General features: G+C 39.3%; 1 protein-coding gene across 1 annotated transcript; it reads left to right on the top strand.

The window, feature by feature from the left end:
• Positions 1 to 11,931: 11,931 nt before the first annotated feature.
• On the top strand, positions 11,932 to 12,885 carry LOC309840125 (olfactory receptor 52M1-like; the record flags this gene model as incomplete). The annotated part of the gene is made up of 1 exon (XM_082682192.1): positions 11,932 to 12,885. The coding sequence occupies one exon, from the start codon at positions 11,932 to 11,934 to the stop codon at positions 12,883 to 12,885; it is 954 nt and encodes a 317-aa protein (XP_082538318.1).
• Positions 12,886 to 18,730: the final 5,845 nt, after the last annotated feature.

The following is an 18,730-nucleotide window of genomic DNA, read 5'->3' as shown; positions in this document are numbered from 1 at the left end:
CACTGTCCCTGCCCCAGTAGCATATCAGCAGTCCAGGGTGCTGTGTTTGGTGTACAAGCATTCACTCGCGCCTGATTATGCGCGGCTTCTGTAACCACTGCTCTATAGTCTAGATACTGTCCTGTGTTTAGGCACGCTCGAGCTATCTCCCACCAATCATTTGGTGTCAGGGCTGCGGTGGTGATCCTATCCAGTAAAATTAACGTATACTGTGCATTGGGCCCCCAAGTACGGGCGGCCTCTACTAAGTCCTTCAACTGTTTGTAGGGTATGGGCTCATGATATCTTTGCTGGTTTTGGTTTTCAAAGACAGGGAACGCAACAGCGTCCAGCAGGGTGAACTCGGCAAGGCATCTGAGCGTTTTTCGAGAGAGCCTATGGGCCCCTCCGTTCTGCTTGCCTGGATAAGGCGGAGGCGGAGCTCTTGCCGGAGGCGGCAGTCCGTATTGCTCCTCCTCATATCTAGCCGCCTCTTCCTCTAACTCCTCCTCCTCGTCCTCCGTTAGTGAGTCATCTCCTGAGTCCCTCTCTTGCTTTACACTGAGAGCGGCGAATTCCTCATAGAACTCATCTAAACTCGGGTAGATGGGTGCACTGGGAGCGGTTGCCTTATGTCCTCTGTGCTTACTTTTATCATCTGTTTCCTTTTGTTTTTCACTTCCTCTTTTATATCCCTTTTCTGACTTCTTCATTTGTTTTTTGTTTCCCCCTTCCTTTATACTACTTGATTCCGAAAGGCTGTCCTGATGTTCCGCTAAAGCACGCCTGCCCTTTTTCAGATGCTCTACGTGTTTTCCGTCCCGTAAGCACGCATGTGCCTGTATGGGGCTCACGAAGTCTGGATATTTGCACTCACGTATCCAAAAGCAAAAAAGCAAGGCTACAACTGCAAGGACAATTATAGCTATAGCAGCTACCCAAGGCTCAAGTGTCCAAAATAACATACCGGGGAATACTTACCGGCGCCAACCACTTCGCATGTAGAGTTCTGAATCCTTTCTAGGCTCCCCGCGGTGTCCGCCGAACTATCCCGGGTTTCGGCACCAGCTGTGGCCCGCCAACGCTCGCCCGCGAGGAAGGAAGACCACCGACACAGGATTCTTCTCTATCACGCTTTATTGAAGTGCACTTGGTTGAGGTTTGTAGGGTGATGGAAGCAGGAAGCGCCTGGGTAGAGCCAGGGCTGCACATATATACAGGCTAGCTGGGGCGTGTCTCATTCTGGGGTACGTGGCTCACTATGGTAGGTCAGCCTTGTTGCTGGGCAGAATAAGCTTAAGGCCACGCGTCCAACCACTTGTTTACGAGGCTCTCCGGCGCCATCTTGTAATGGCGGCAACGGGTTGCCACACCCCCCACCACTTTGTCCAGCAACATTAGGAATAACTAGCCAATTCCATTCTACTTGTTACCTTGATAAATGTTTGATGCTGTCCTACAGGGTCACTTATAACCTTGCCTCCTAAAAGTATTCGATTACAAGTATCGTGGTAATACTTCATGTGTCTCTATTGCCCTATCATGCCATGAACTGTTCTTTCTTTACTCCTTACTGCTGGAAATAGTAGTGTTTTTAAATATAATCAGATCAGAGAACCAATTCTAGACACTAGAATCAATTTAGAAAACTGACTTTTACAAGTCTGTTCTTCTAGTTTCCAAAAGCTGAGTTTAGGGATTTCTAGAAAAACAGAACCAGAGGGGTGTGTGTGTGTGTGTGTGTGTGTGTGTGTGTGTGTAAGAGTAATCTTAAGGAATTGGATGATATAACTAAGGAAGGTGGCAAATCCAAAATTTGAGGAGTAGGCCAGATTCTTCCTCCCATGAATAAAGTTAGGGCAAGGAAGACTTACTAGGTGAAAGTACAAAAAGGGAGAAATCTATATTCAAAAAAAGAGCAATGTAAAATGTTGGAGAATGTGAGTAGGGATCAAAGTGTTCTCTGCTGACTTTATTTGTAGTTGATTTTTAGCTGCTATATCCCAAGTAACCTCTGCTAGCCATAAACCCCACCAAACTGAACATGTGACCTATAGAAACAAAACCACTCTTCCTGCCTCACTACTCCAGTCTACTATTGACTTTGAAAACCAGTATCACGACCAGGGTGTGTGTGTGTGTCTCTCTCTCTCTCTCTCTCTCTCTTTTTTTTTTTTTAACAATTTGAAGCTTTACTGAGTTCTTTTTTTTACACCTTTTTTTAAAATTTCCAAGATTTTTTTAAATTTTTAATTTTTTATTTCTTTTCAGTGTAACAGTATTCATTGTTTTTGCACCACACCCAGTGGCCCATGCAATCTGTGCCCTCTATAATACCCACCACCTGGTTCCCCCAACCTCCCACCCCCCGCCCCTTCAAAACCCTCAGATTGTTTTTCAGAGTCCATGATCTCTCATGGTTCACCTCCCCTTCCAATTTCCCTCAACTCCCTTCTCCTCTCCATCTCCCCATGTCCTCCATGCTATTTGTTATGCTCCACAAATAAGTGAAACCATATGATAATTGACTCTCTGCTTGACTTATTTCACTCAACATAATCTCTTCCAGTCCCGTCCATGTTGCTACAAAAGTTGGGTATTCATCCTTTCTGATGGAGGCATAATACTCCATAGTGTATATGGACCACATCTTCCTTATCCATTCATCCCTTGAAGGGCATCTTGGTTCTTTCCACAGTTTGGCAAATGTGGCCATTGCTGCTATAAACATTGGGGTACAGATGGCCCTTCTTTTCACTCCATCTTTATCTTTGGGGTAAATACCCAGTAGTGCAATTGCAGGGTCATAGGGAAGCTCTATTTTTAATTTCTTGAGGAATCTCCACACTGTTCTCCAAAGTGGCTGCACCAACTTGTATTCCCACCAACCGTGTAAGAGGGTTCCCCTTTCTCCGCATCCTCTCCAACACATGTTGTTTCCTGTCTTGCTAATTTTGGCCATTCTAACTGGTGGAAGATAGTATCTCAATGTGGTTTTAATTTGAATCTCCCTGATGGCTAGTGATGATGAACATTTTTTCATGTGTCTGATAGCCATTTGGAGAAGTGTCTGTTCATATCTTCTGCCCATTTTTTGACATGATTGTCTGTTTCGTGTGTGTTGAGTTTGGGGAGTTCTTTATAGATCCTGGATATCAACCTTTTGTCTATTAATAAGAGTGTGGAGGCAGTGCATTCCTTCAGAACACTGATTTGTACAGAGATCATGATTCAACATAACTTCTATAATTGTTAACCAAAGTGGTCCTTATAAATTGATAAACTTCCAACTTCAATTTGGTCTTTAAAGGAGTTAAATTGTTACTAAAATGCAAAACCAGAGTGTGGAGAAATGGGAGCACTGTGATTACTCAGTATCTGAGGCAATCCCAAAGTTTCTCTCCATCCACCACTAAATAAGAATTGTACTGAGGCCATATACCCCCAGGAGGGGACTCCTTTCAGGGTCATTGTTAGGGATGGCATTGAAATACAAAGTTCATAAACAATCCTGGAACAATGAAAAAATAATTAAATTTTATTTTATTTTTAAAAAAATGCAAAGTTCAAGGATAGATCTCCCAGTGTATGCAATCTTTCAACTAATTGACAAATTACTTTCCAGGTAGTAGAATGAGTTCTTTTATCAGGTAAATGGGCAAAAAGTCTTGTAGGCATCCATGGAGTAAATTGTGGATTGAATGTGTTTCCCCACCTTCCCCCGCCCCACCCCAAATATCATAAAGCCCCAGCATGGCTACTTGGATGTGGGTCCTCTAAGAATTGATTACGGTTAAGTGAGGTTATAAAGGTAGGGCCCTGGTCTCATGGAATTAAACACTAGAGAGCTCTCACTTTCTCTTCATGTATGCACAACCGAGGAAAGGCCATATGAGGACATAGCAAAGAACTGGTGGACTACGATCCAGGAGAGCCCTTACTGTAGATCAACCATGCTGATACCATGATCAGACTTCCAACCTGTAGAACTGAGAATTTAAGATTTTATTTATTTGACAGAGTATGCACAAGCAGGGAGAATGGCAGAGGGAGAGGACCCTGGGATCATGACCTGAGCTGAAGGCAGATGTTTAACCCACTGAGCCACCCAGGTGCCCCCTAGAACTGAATTTTTTTTATTTTATTTTTTATTAACATATAATGTATTATTAGCCCAAGGGGTACAGGTCTGTGAATCAACAGGTTTACACACTTCACAGCACTCACCAGAGCACACACCCTCTTCAATGTCCATAACCCAGTCACCCTCTCACTACCCCCTCCCCCCAGCAACCTTTAGTTTGTTTGGTGAGATTAAGAGTCTCTCATGTTTTGTCTCCCTCCCAATCCCATCTTGTTTAGAACTGAATTTTTATTAAGCTAACCAGTCTGCAGTAATTTGCGTTAGCAGCCTAAGAAGACTGATTCATCTTATTTCTGGCTGTCAGTGGTCATTTGATAACCTCCTCTACTCCAAATTATAACTTCCCCTTTCTTTGCAGTTATCTTGTACTTGTTTCACCATTGTCTTTAGATGTTTTGATGGTGGATAAAGTTGTTCAACATTTGTGGGTTCCTGAGGAGCTATACTCAGTTCTAAAGAGAACAGTGGGATTGAAGGGAAATAGAATGTTTGCGGGGAAGGGGGGTTCTAAGGTACTTGTTATTTATTTATTTATTTATTTATTTTCAGCGTTAGCAGTATTCATTGTTTTTTTGTGCCACACCCAGTGCTCCATGCAATCCGTGCCCTCTCTAATACCCACCACCTGGTACCCCCAACCTCCCACCCCCCACCCCTTCAAAACCCTCAGATTGTTTTTCAGAGTCCATAATCTCTCATGGTTCACTTCACTTTCCAATTTCCCTCAGCTCCCTTCTCCTCTCCATTCCCCCATGTCCTCCATGTTATTTGTTATGCTCCACAAATAAGTGAAACCATATGATAATTGACTCTCTCTGCTTGACTTATTTCACTCAGCATAAGTAGATGAGACTGGGGAAGAACTCAGGAGTGAATAAATTGTACTGCAGTCTGTCCAGAAGGATCTCAGAACTGTTCCTAATCTCACCCAAGCAGATGTCTGGTGGGGAGATGGATTCCTTCTCTAGTAATTAGTCAGGCCTGTGCTTTATTAGTATTGCATGGAGCACAGGGTGTTGTATACAAACACTGCATCATAAACTAACATAACACAACAAAAAAAAAAATTTTTTTTAAGGTACTAAAAGAGCTATACACATTCCAAGGTTGAATTATGCCAACCCTAGCTTGTGTCTTTTCCAAAATTCTAAGAGGCCATTTAATAGCATGCCCTCTCCATACCCACAAAACTCAGGGTCAGCGATGAGGTCCCCTCTTCCATTCCTGGTTTTAGTATTTGTCTCTTTCTCTCTGAGTCTTAACTAAAGACTGAATAACAGTTCTTTTAAAATGAACTAGCTTTTGGTCTAATTTTTTTCCTCTGTTGACTTTTCTGTTTTATTTTACAGATAGCCATTCCAACTGTTATTTCTTGCTTTGGCCTGCTTTGGGTTTGATTTGCTCTTGTTATAGTTTAAGATGGAAGCTTAGACTCTTCATCTGAGATCTTTCTTCCTTATATGTTTGACACTTAAAACTATATATTTCCTTCACAGCACTGCTTGAGCTCCGTCCCATAAATTTTGAGAGGTTATGTTTTCATTTTCACTCAGCTCAAAATGTTTTCTAATTTCATATAAGACTTCTTTTTGGAGCCATGGATTACTCAGAAGTTTAATTTACATATATTCAGGACTTCCTGAATGTTGACTTCAAACTTAATTCCATTGTTATTAGAGAATATATTTACACAGTTTTAGTCCTAAATTTATTAACTTGTTTTATGGAATACCATATGGTTCATCCTGGAGAATGTTCCATGCATGATTGAAAAGATGTGTGTTCTACTATAATTATACAGTGTTCTATAAATGTCAACTATGATTTGGTTGATGGTATTCAAATTTTCTATATCCTTGCTAATTATTACACAAATTGAATATGGTTTTAAAATTTCCAACTATTTTTCCCTTCAATTCAGTTTTTCCTTCCTATGTTTTGGTTCTCTGTTATGTGTATATAGGATATAAATAAATAGGTCAATAAATGAAGAAAACCTAACAGTTGTCATGAAATTTCCCTTGTTTCTGGTCTTCATTCTTTTTTGCATGCTTGATTTACCCTCTGGTATCCTTTTCTTTCAGCCTAAAGGACAGCCTTTATAATTAAACTCTGCTAGCAATGAATCCATTCCTCTGGGAAGGTCTTTATTCCCTCCATTTTTAAAGAATAGTTTGGAGATTTCTTGGTTGACAGTGTTTTTTCTTTTAGCACTTAAACAGTAATTTTTTAATTGAAATTATGTTTATATATTATGTCACAGTGAACAACATGTTGATATATTTATATGCTTTGCTATGACTGCCATTGCAGTGATAATTAGCTATTTCCATTACATCACATAATTTCTTTATTCGTTGAAATAATTAAGATCCAGTCTCTTAGCAGCTTTGATTATAATACAGTATTGTCCATATTCACTGCTCTGCATTAGATTTCTAGGACTTATTTACTACTCATTTAAATTTTGTACCTTTTTTAAAAGATTTTATTTATGTATTTGACAGACAAAGATCACAAATAGGCAGAGAGGCAGGTGGGGAGTTGGGGGGGTGGGGGGAGAGCAGGCTCCCTGCTGAGCAGAGAGCCCAATGTGGGGCTTGATCTCAGAGTCCTGAGCTGAAGGCAGAGGCTTAACCCACTGAGCCACCCAGGCGCCCTGAAAGTTTGTACCTTTTAAACACTCATCTTCTCTCCTTCACACACACATACACACACACACCCATTCTCTACCAAACTATGTTGTACTTTTTTTGAGTTTAGTTTTTTTTTAGAGCCTACATATCATATATATCCATATCTATATATGATATGTGGATATATATGTCACATAGTATTTGTCTCTTTCTGACTTGCCTCACTGAGAATGTCTTCAAGGTACATTCATATTGTTACAAATGGCAGGATGTTCTCCTTTCTCGTGGCTGAATAGTATTCCTGTGTGTGTATCGCATCCTTATCCATTCATCCATTGATAGGCACTTAATTTGCTTCCATTATCTTGACTATTGTGAATAACTCTGTAGTAAACATGGAAATACATACATCTGTTATTCTGTTTTCATCTACTTTGTGTGTATACACCCATAAGTAAAGTTGCTGGATCATATAGATCTATCTTTGACCATTTTGGGAATCTCTATAATATGTGTCCTGTTTTGTTGGTGGTGGTGGTGATTTTTAATCACATATCTGGGCTTAATCACATACCTGGTATGTGATTACCATCTAATCTATTTTATGAGACATGTAGCCCATTCTTCAACAATAATATACACAATATAACAAAAACTTTGTTCAGTTCTGAAAGAATATTCTTCCTTCCCTAATGCTACAATAAGATAACTTCTGTAGTGTTAGCCATACTAAGGACAAATAAATCATAGACCTGTACAATGAATCCATCAATTAAAGCACTGATCTAGGAGTAGTAGATGATACTCAGAGAAGCAGATTTTCACCCATGGGGCTACCTGGTGCAGACAAAAGAACATGTGCCTGAGATATACGGAATATATTCCAGTGGTGGCTCACTCTCATTCTCAGTCTCTTCCTTCCTTCCTCCCACACCATCGCTCACCCTTGGTTGGGAAAATAGCCTTACTCTATGTTTTCTCATGTGATAGGGGTTTTGTTATACTAGCGGTGAGATCTTTCTACTTGGTACTTAGCACTCATAAGTGCCCTCATAAGGGTTGACTGAAGAATAAATACCCCATAGCAGTAAGAAAAAATGGTATAAAACATAAAACCATAAAAAAGAAATCCTGCTGGGGGTGGGAAGTTGGGCCAGCCTGGTGGTGGGTATTGTGGGGGATACATATTGCATGAAGCACTGGGTATGGTGCATAAACAATGAATTCTGGTACACTGAAAAGTAATTTAAAAAAAAAAAACCTTTAAAAAATTTTAAATTTTAAAAAAAGAAATCCTGTCATTTGACAGTGTGGACGGACCTTTATTGTTTTACACTAAGTGAAATGAGTCATGAAGAGAAAGGCAAATAGCACATGATCTCACTTCTCTATGGAATTTAAAGGCCAGACTCCTGGCAATGTAGAATTGTTTGCCAGCAGCTGGAGGTTAAAGGAAATGAGATGTTTATCAAAGGATTCAAACTCTGAGTTATAAGAAAAATAAGTTTTGTGGATCACCTCTATAACATGGTAACTGTAGTTAACAATATCTTGAAAGTTGCTAAGCATGTTGATCTTAAGTGTACTTATCAAAAAATCATAATCATGTGAGGTGATGGATGTATTAACTACCTTATTGTAGTAAATATCTGAAAACATATATGTACCAAATCATCACCTTATACACCTTAACTCAAACAAATGTAATATACCAGTTAGATCTCAAACCTGATGGAGGGGCTGGAGGGTGGCCTTTAAAATCCAGTTTGATGCCTCTTTCCTACATATAAATTTCTATATCTTTCCAGTTTTGCCTAAGATGTTAACAGTTATTTAATTTGAATCTTCACAGAGAAGACCATCCTCCCTTGAACTACTTGGGGATCTTAATGTATGTTAAAACAGATTCTTCCCAGAGGTGGTTGGAAAAAAAAATCAAAGTTTTATTAACATTTAGAGAATGCACAGTCAACTTCATACTTTCATAATGGCACCCAAGAACTAGAAAGGAAAAAAAGAGGGAAAGTAAGAGCTAATAAGGCAAGTGAAGAGCTGAAGGCAGACACTTAACCAGCTGAGCCACCCAGGTGCCCCAAACATGCTTTTTTAAAAAGAAGGGAAATTCACAATGTTGGTGAATATACATAGTATATAAAGTAAACCTAGGCCATAGCTTAGATTTTTTTTTTAAATAACATAAACAATAACTAAAGTATCCATGGGGATTATATAAACAGCTGGTGGTTTTTCACCCTTCTCTTGTGAACTTTCTCCCAGTATCCCCTTTGGAGTCCTTAAAATACCTCCATCTTGGGGGTTGGGTAGTCAGAAACCTGGAGCCAGTCAAGAACCCCAGCTAGGGGAATAGAGTTAAGTCTATAATCTAGTGCTGGGAGTGAAGTGGGATTAGAAGTTGAATACTGCTCCCAAGACAGGGTGACTGAAGGTCCAGGGGAAAGTGTTTAGGTTTCTTTGTGCTGCTCTTGGGAAAGAACTGGCTATTTTCAGCACCTGGATTAAGAGGACACAGGACAAAATAGTGAAGACATCCAGGCTATGCCCTCCCCTTGACTCTAAACTAAATTTGTCCAAGTACACAGACAAGAGATGACCCCTGTCAGTAACACAGCGTAGGGCTCTGTGGACAGCACTCCCAATGGGTAAGTACATTTCAGACAGGGGGACAAAGTCATTGGGCACAAATTCCAAGTTCCAGAAACTACATTTGTCTTCTGGTTCAGCCAGGACTTATCTTTTTCCTGGGTCTAGTCAAAAGTAGAATAAAGAGTACAATTTGGCCTGGGTTGTGAAAAAAAGGAGAAACCCAAGGCAGGAACTTCATTGCCTAATACTGTCCATCAGAACACAAGAGGAAAAATTGGACTATTCTAACCTTATCGGGCTTCTGGTCTCTTCCCCCACAGTCAGACAAACTACTCTCCTGAGTTGATTCTTATACCATCAGCAGGTCTCTTCAACTGACTATACCCATGTTAAAAGAGCTATTCATATAGTTAGGAAAGAAGGATATGGAGTCACCAAGGTCCTGTGGAAATAGTACTATGTGTCTGTGTTCTGTGGAAGAGGTCAAAGAACAGAGGGAAGGAGTAGATAAGGAGGGAACACAGTACCTATTCCGAGGGGCAGGCTTCCTAACACTTGACCTTCTGCATGCTCACAAAAACTCACACATTTATAGACAGTTGATTTAATACATGAAGAAACTCTACAGTAGCTATTTCCTTCACTTTACAGACTAGGAAACAGGATTGAAAGCAGAGGCAAAGTATACACTCCCTCAATCAAAGCCAGAAACAGCAATTAGTAGTTGAACCTAAGTTTATCTTGCTGCTAATCCATTTTGCCACCATAAAATCTCTTTCTCAGAAGCTTCAGACCTACCAAGATGCTTCTAATAGGACTTGGAGACAGTGTTCATGTGGGGAAGCCTTTATGTAGGCTGACACAGAAACTGTTTCTCTGGAATGTTCTATGTAAAGTAACACAATTCCAGGGCTGCAATCTAGTTCAGACCACCCCTTAAGATGCCAGTTATCAACTTGGTGGCTTTTACTTTTATAAATATTCATATTCTGCTTGTTCCAGCACAAAATTTGGGTTTGGCACAAATCAGAAATCTGGGTTTAAGTCCATCCTATGAACATTAATTCCTTTTTTCATAAGTAACCTACCTTACAGAGTAATCAGGCCTCTTTCTGCTTTGGATTGGGGGTCTATCACAATATTTTTAGACAACACTTCATTCTCCTTGGTGTGAGATAAAATTGTATAATTATTACCATTCCACTTAAATCCCTGTCCCATCTCTGTAATTCCTATATTTTTGAGACCTCCTCAGATGTCCCATGTAATAGAGAAAAAGGAACTATTCCAAATTGCAGAATCTCAAGTTCTGATCTGTTCCCCATAGTGAACAGTAAGAATTCAGGGAGAAAAAGTTGCTGCCATGTGCCAAGAACCTCATACTAATTTTCATTTGTTCCTTATAATTATCCTTTATAGTAGATATTCTCTCCATATTTTATATGGAAAAAAATGAACTGTCAAAAGGTTAGGCTACCTGCCCAGAAACCAAGTAAAATAAAGGTCTGGGATGGGAAATCTGGTTTATTAGATTGCAAAGCTTGTGCCCTGTGGTGCAGCCTCCAGATGCCTTTCCCTTTCCTGTCCAATAAATCCACAGAAGCTCACAATTGAGTTCTGAAGAAAAGACTTCACATGTTATCACTTATTGGCATATTAAAGTTCTTAATTCAAAGAATTGCTGAAGTTGGTGAGATAATGTTTTTTTTTCTTTTTTTTTTTTAATATAATTTTTTATTTTTTATAGGTCTGTGAATCACCAGGTTTACACACTTCACAGCAAGTTGGTGAGATAATATAACAAGAACACTTGTAGAATATTTTAAAGTTCACAAATCTCCTTTTTCTTTTCAGCAATTAATGGCTGACCAAGAATTAAGCAACCCTGTAAAAACTTATGTTGCAGCTAGAATTAGGAATCCCTGAGGTTACATAGGGCCATTTTCATGCTTATTTGCCATGAAAATATCTAAAATATAAAAAAGAATTAAAAGAATATTTGAAATGTGCATGGGTTTGTTTGAATTTAGTGACTACTCACCCACTCTGGTATAGACTACAGATCCCAAAGAAGGCTTTGTAGAGGAGAAATGATCTGGGATGGGTCTTGAAATATGTGGGGAATTTGCCTGGGTAAAGACCAAAAAGGTGGTGAAATCTCTCAGCACAAACTTGGCTGTGTGAAGAAAGTCACCCTGGTGAGGATGGGGAATCTGAGAATTAATGTTGCTGAGAATCTGATGGGAAACAGAAAGATGGCAACCCTAACCAGGACAGGACCCGAAGTAAACTCTGTGCTCTTGGGGTGCCTGGGTGGTTAAACATCTACCTTAGGCTCAGTCCAGAGATCATGACCTGAGCCGAAGGCAGATGTTTAACCTACTGAGCCACTCAGGCGCCCTATGTAGTTTCTTTAATAAAATCTATAACATACCAAGGAGTCATTCAGAATTCTTTATTATAGGCTCCACCAATTGCACAGGATGAAAGTAAGAATCTAGCTACAGTTTCCAGAAATTGAGTAAAAATCAAGTGCTCCTGACTCCTGGATACTCCACTGCCTGAAACATGTTCATGTCTAATAATGCCTGCTTGGTGCCTAGTTCTTTCTGGCTTACTGGCATTCCAGGGCTGCAATCCCTGCACATCTGGCTCTCCATCCCCTTCAGCTCTATGTATCTGGTGGCTGTAGTGGGGAATGTGACCATCTTGGCAGTGATAAAAGTGGAACGCAGCCTGCACCAACCCATGTACTTCTTCCTGTGTATGTTGGCTGTCATTGACTTGGTCCTGTCAACCTCTACCATGCCCAAACTGCTAGCCATCTTCTGGTTTGGGGCCCACAGCATTGACCTGGATGCTTGCTTGACCCAGATGTTCTTCATCCATTGTTTTGCCACTGTTGAGTCAGGAATCTTCCTTGCCATGGCTTTTGACCGTTATGTGGCCATCTGTGACCCATTACGCCACACCTCTGTGCTCACTCATGCAGCAGTGAGCCGTTTGGGCCTGGTTGCCCTCCTTCGTGGAGTACTCTACATTGGACCCCTGCCTCTGATGATTCGCCTGAGGCTGCCTCTTTACCGGACCCAAATTGTTGCCCATTCCTATTGTGAGCACATGGCCATAGTTACCTTGGCATGTGGTGACACAACAGTCAACAACTTATATGGAATGGGAATTGGCTTCCTGGTATTGATCCTGGATTCATTAGCCATCACTGCCTCCTATGTGATGATTTTCAGGGCTGTAATGGGGTTGGCCACCCCTGAGGCTAGGCTTAAAACCCTAGGGACATGTAGTTCTCACATTTGTGCCATTCTTGTTTTCTATATCCCTATTGCTGTTTCTTCTCTCACTCACCGCTTTGGCCATCATGTGCCTCCCCATATCCATATCCTTTTAGCCAACTTTTACCTTCTCATCCCACCCATCCTCAACCCAGTTGTCTATGCTGTCCGCACCAAACAGATTCGAGAGAGACTTCTCCACATTCTCAAGGCAGGCACTCAAACCAAGTGACCATTCTGCATCTGCAGGGCATACAGATAAGGACAGCAGGAAATGACTTTGACTAGGGAAGCCAGTACAATCATACCCATGAAGATCGGGCTTACCTGAGATGAGCCATAAAGTTCTAAGAAAAATGCTAGAATATATTCCACTTGACTGTGGATTTTCTCAAAGTGGAGAGAGGACTACCTGGGGAAATCAAGGTATGAGTTTTTATACAGTATCCCTTTTCATATTTGACATAAAAGTAATTGCACAGAGGCCACAGAAATAGGTCTATTTGACATTTTTTATAAAGGATTTCTAGTTTCTCTTTGAAGAATGTTTTGCACAATTTGTAGAAGATAAAATTCTACTCTAACACCTTCTTGAAGACTGTTTACAAATTTTTAGTGAAGACTTGTAAAAATTCAACTGCATTGGCTAGTTTTCCAATCTTTTTGGCTTGCCCCAGAAATTAGGATGAATAGCAATATGAATGTGAGAAATCTTTATCTAATAGGACTTAGAATGGGAACTTCCTGCCCATAAACGTTAAAGTTCTCAAGTCAGGTTATTCCCCCATTTAAATAAATGGAAATACACTATTCCACATTTCCTCTTAATAATTAACTGGCAACAGGGAGGAAAAGACGGAAGGACACTAGGAGATTTTGTTTTGGCAGTCCTGAAATGGTCCTGAAGTACAGTAGCCATACTGAAATAATAAAATGACAAAGAGGAAAGAAAGTAACAGTGGGATTACTGACATGAAAGAAGTTGGGTAGGGAGTGGAGTAAAAATGAATAAGTGGTAGATACAAACCTTGAAATAACTTCAGATCTTTTAAAAAAAATTCTTGGCTCATACTTATTTTGTTATGATTTGACCCTTTTGTTGATCATAGAAGTTCTGTAACAAGATGATTACTTCAGGTTAGGAACCTACAAGAATCTTGTGGTAATGCATGAAAAATAAAGCAACTACTCCCAATTCTAGTGATTCAGAATTATGGTTTATCTATTTTAGTTCTAAATCAAAATGTTCAAATGAATTTAACTTCATTTTACAAACCATTACAAAGCTAAGGTGAATTACCTTAGGTTAAAAATAAATCTTCGTGTTTTGAAAGCATAATCTAAAGAAGCCAGTGATTAAACAAGAAAAGTATTCAAACCTCATATCTTCCAAAAAAAAAAAATGTTTAAAGGAAAACAAACTTAGAACTAGCTAAGGGTTTAAGCTAAACTTTAGAAAAGGGTTTGTGATATTTTATTTGTTCAGAATCCTATGCCTAACACTAAGGTTAGTTGGGGCATATTAATTTTTCTCTATTTTGGGATGGGGTGTTCATTCCCCATCTCCTTATCAAGGACTCTGGAGTCCAGTGCCAAACCCAGTTCACTTATTTTAGAAAGGTTGTGTTCTATGAATATAAATTTTGGTGCTAAATATAACCTACCTACTTATATTTTTGTTTTTATTTTTGTTTTTAATTAGTAGTTGATGAAAAGATAGACGCCCAGAGCTAAAAGTTTGTTTAACAGAATTATCTCCTAACCACATCCCTGGACTTCAGAGAAAATAAAGAAAAATGTTCAAACCCAACAGTGGCACCAATGCTAAAGGGAATGACAAGGAACCTTTGTCATGGGATAGCTTTTTGGCATATTGTCTTAAGTCTGATTTATACCACATAAGGCAGAGAATGTGTGTGGATTTCCAAGGCTTTTATTCTCGGCTTAAATTGCATTTAGCAGGTTTACTACTAAAAAATTTTTAGCCAAATAATCTCAGAAATACCCCATATGGTGTTTCTAAATGATCTTCTGTGTCTACTACAGACCAAAACTAAATACCATCTCCAGCTTCATCCCCCTATGACATTGAATGATTGGGAGTAAAAAGGAGAAATACCAGGCAAGCGTGTGCTCCCATTCCATCCAGGGACAATCACCCATGACAACACCCAGACCTATCAGACTCAGGGTGTAAGCTTAGTTATAATATGGCATTTAATCCCATTGTCAACCATAGTCCTGTCTGGGCTCTTTTGTAACTTTCATGAAGGGGCTAAGCTCAGAAGAGTATGGAAGGGAATGTACCCCGGTGAATGTAGTATGGGGACATGACAAGTCCAGTAACTGAACATCTTATTCCAATCCAGTATCTCCTTTCTCCACACAAATATGACTATTTAAATTTTTTATTTAAATTCAATTTAACATATAGTGTATTATTAGTTTCAGAGGTAGAATTCAGTGATTCATCAGCTGCATATACAACACCTAGTCCTCATTACTTCAGGTGCCCTCCTCGATGCCCATCACCCAGTTACCGCATCTTCCCACCCACTCCCTTTCTAGCAACCCTCAGTTTGTTCCCTATAGTTAAGAGTCTCTTATGGTTTGCCTCCATCTCTGTTTTCCCTTTATTTTTCCTTCCCTTCCCCTATATTCACCTGATTTGTTTCATAAATTCCACATATGAGTGAAATTATACAATATTTCTTTCTCTGACTTATTTCACTTAGCATAATACACAAAACCTTCTAGTCCCATATAATATATACTTATGTAAAACCTCCCCCTCTTCTTTATCCATTTATCTGCTGATGGACATCTAGGCTCTTTACATATTTTTGCAATTGTGGACATTACTGCTATAAACATTGGGGTGAATGTGCCTCTTCAAATCTCTGTCCTTTTTCTATCACCCACACTGAAGATGGGAATAAAAGATACTCAGCACCTCTTGGGTCTGCAAGTAAGTCTTGATGGAAGAAGTGAAGACTGGGGTAAAGTTGAGGGAGGGGACATCCTTACAGTTATTTTAGTAAATGGTCATGTGACACACGTGAGTAAGAACTTGGGCTCTGGATTTAGGTAAAAGGCAGAGATGGATCTGAACCAATAACTGGCAGGCTTTGGATGTATTCATAATCTAAGCCCCAGTTTTCTTTTCTTAAAAATGAAAGTAGCAATAGTAGCTTCTCTTGAGTTTATTATAAGGATATAATGAGATGATCTAAAATGCCTGCATAATTCCTCACATAAAGAATAAACTTGCCTTTTAAAAATAATAGTATTTTATTGTGCACTGAGAGACCCAGGAGAGGAAAAACTAAAGCAAGTTCCTGGAAAAGCAATAGAATATCTGTAGTTGTTTCTCATTTATGAATCTATCAACCTCAGCTCTAGGAAACTCTCTTCTTTGCTTCTCTCAGAAAGTCTATTCACAGAGCCAGCTTTCCTCTGATCTCCTTAGCTGCCCCAGCACCCATTCATGTACATCTGAGGATTTTCAACTAGTGACACCCATTTATTTAGTCTTGGATGGTAAGAGGCCACATACTTCTAAACATCTCCCGTATAACCAGTGAAAAAGATCCAAAGTCACAGGCTCAGTTGTACAAAATGTCACTTCAGGTTTTTTCCTCCATCATCCACAATAGGGCTTAAAATTAAAACTGAGTAAAATTAAAATCAAATTGAGCTATAAAACTTAATTCCAATTTGTAGTTTAGTCTGATACAGGTTTTAAAAGTCCCCTAGAAGTTTTTCTGTCACCTTCTTCTTTGTGTTAAACTTAAAATTGCAGTATGGGATGGGTGTGTTCCTGTAAGATTTCCACCATGGCAGTCACATAGGAGAGGACTATCTCCTTCCTTATTCCTTATTCCCTGGTCTTTGACGCCAAGTACATCCTTATGCTATATTTATGATACTTTTTCATATTGTGACTATGGGAAATGACCGTCTCTTACTAGATTCTCTAGTACTGTTGATCCACTGATACTGCAATCATGTCCCCACAGGATCCTCGCAGGGATGGTCTCCTCTATAACCTTCTAATTCTCATTTCTTCACCCCAGCAGCGGAGCTGTGTACAAACTGGCCAGACTGATCACTCTTACTTTCTTTTACCCCACCCTAGTCTCACTTACCTCAGGAGTGCTTAGGATCCACTTCCACACCACTTAAGGCCCTTTCTGGGTTAACAATATAGTCTTACACAAGAGAAATATCTTCTTGACTGGCAGGTTTCCCCAATCTGAATCTTCCCAAGTTTTATCTTTGTGTGAAGATCTTTGTGTTATCTTTGTGTGAAAATCAAGCTATACCATTTTATGGCTATTTTAAAAACACATAGAGGACCTATGACTTTATCTTGAATGAGATTTTTCCCTACTAATCTGGGAATTTTGTTGGCATCTATAAAATAAGATTTTAGGAGACAACACCTAAGCTCTTTTACTAGATCCTAAATTGAAAAAGTCTGTTTACCAAGGGAAGACAAGAATGGAACCTTTTACATGCCTGTGAACACTAGCTATGGGAAGGAGCAGTATTCCATTAAGAATCTTTCAGAAGACTCCACTTCCTGTGCTTTCTATCTCCCATTAAATGAGGATAGAAACTTCCATTTCTCATGATTCAGGATCCAAATGTCTTCCTTACATTTATATAACTACACACTCCCTTTCCTGCAGGTGGTATTCCTGATAATGACAGAAGCTTACAAGAAGGTGAACCAAAGTCAGGAGACTGGAAGAAACAAGGTGTCAGTCATCAAATAGACTATACTTGGACTCCAAACTAATTCTTGGGCAAAGCTTTGAACAAAAAACCAAACTATAAAAACCAATGATGTACTATAAGTTGGCTAACTGAACATAATTTTAAAAAATAAGCTTTAAACAGATGATAAAACAGAATTAAGGCAGAATGGGCTGTTACAAATTGGGTGCTGAAGAGACAGTGGTTCTAGCTCCTACCATTCAAGTTTCTTTGATATGAGTCTGTCACACTGGCCTATTCTGATCCTGTAATTCACGAGTACAAAAATGCCACCCAAAACATATTTAAGGCATCAACAAATGCTTGGATATATGGATAAATGAATTTAAGAATGCATGAATTTCTTTAAGTTCAGATGGATGAGATGATCAAATATCATCCAGGTATTTTATAACTTGATACAATTAAGATGTTGCAGTCTAAGTCTTCAGGAAAAAAACCTTTGGGTCATAGACAGCTGTTTGTTATAGCCCACGCCAAGTGCTAACAATGGACTTAGCAATCAGTATTAAGGATCAAATATTTTTATATTTATCTATAAGCTGACATTGCCATGCACATGATATTAGTTCCTCAGCTAGCGTGTAATATCATTAGAGATTGAGACTGGTAACACAATCAGAATACAGTCCTGAAGCATAAGCTAAGGTATTTGATTTGCATTTTGAGAATGAAAATAGGCCCATCCAAATTCTGCCCATTTTGGAAGTCTCAAGTCAAACACTAGGGTCTACATATATGCTTTAAAGAAGAGATTCTCTAACTTCTTGTAAGTGAACTCCTTAACTGTATAAAGAGATATATAATTTTTCAAAATCAAGTTAACATCTAGAATTTTTGTCCTCTAGTTCAAATATATAATTCCTGGATTGCATTAAATATTGGCATTGTAATAAAACTGCTATACCAAACTTTTAAATGGATTCAGTGTTATAAAAATATTTTGATACCCATCTGTTTAAAATAAGGATAAGATCTCCTTTAACAGTCAAACTTTACATCATCCTTCTTTCTCTGTAAACTATCACCCTTGTCTTGAAAAGTGTTTTTACATTGCCAGTGTCACAAAAGCTTCAGAACTAAGGAGGGACCAAAAGAAAAAAAGAGAGAAAGAGAGAGAACTAAGGAGGGATACAAAGCCAGGACCAACCAACCACATTCTCAGAGGGCAGTCTCAGCATTACAGGAACTCATCAACTAAAAGTGACTAGACACCTCCCAAACTGGAATCTAACCCAAAGGAGAGGTCCTCAGATCCCTGGACTTTAGTCATGTCATTTGTGGAGATGAAACTA

The sequence above is a fragment of the Mustela nivalis genome (genome assembly GCF_964662115.1).
Source record: "Mustela nivalis genome assembly, chromosome: 9".
NCBI lineage: Eukaryota > Metazoa > Chordata > Mammalia > Carnivora > Mustelidae > Mustela > Mustela nivalis.
The sequence above is the reverse complement of the archived record's forward strand: the minus strand, read 5'-3'. Positions and strand labels throughout refer to the sequence as shown.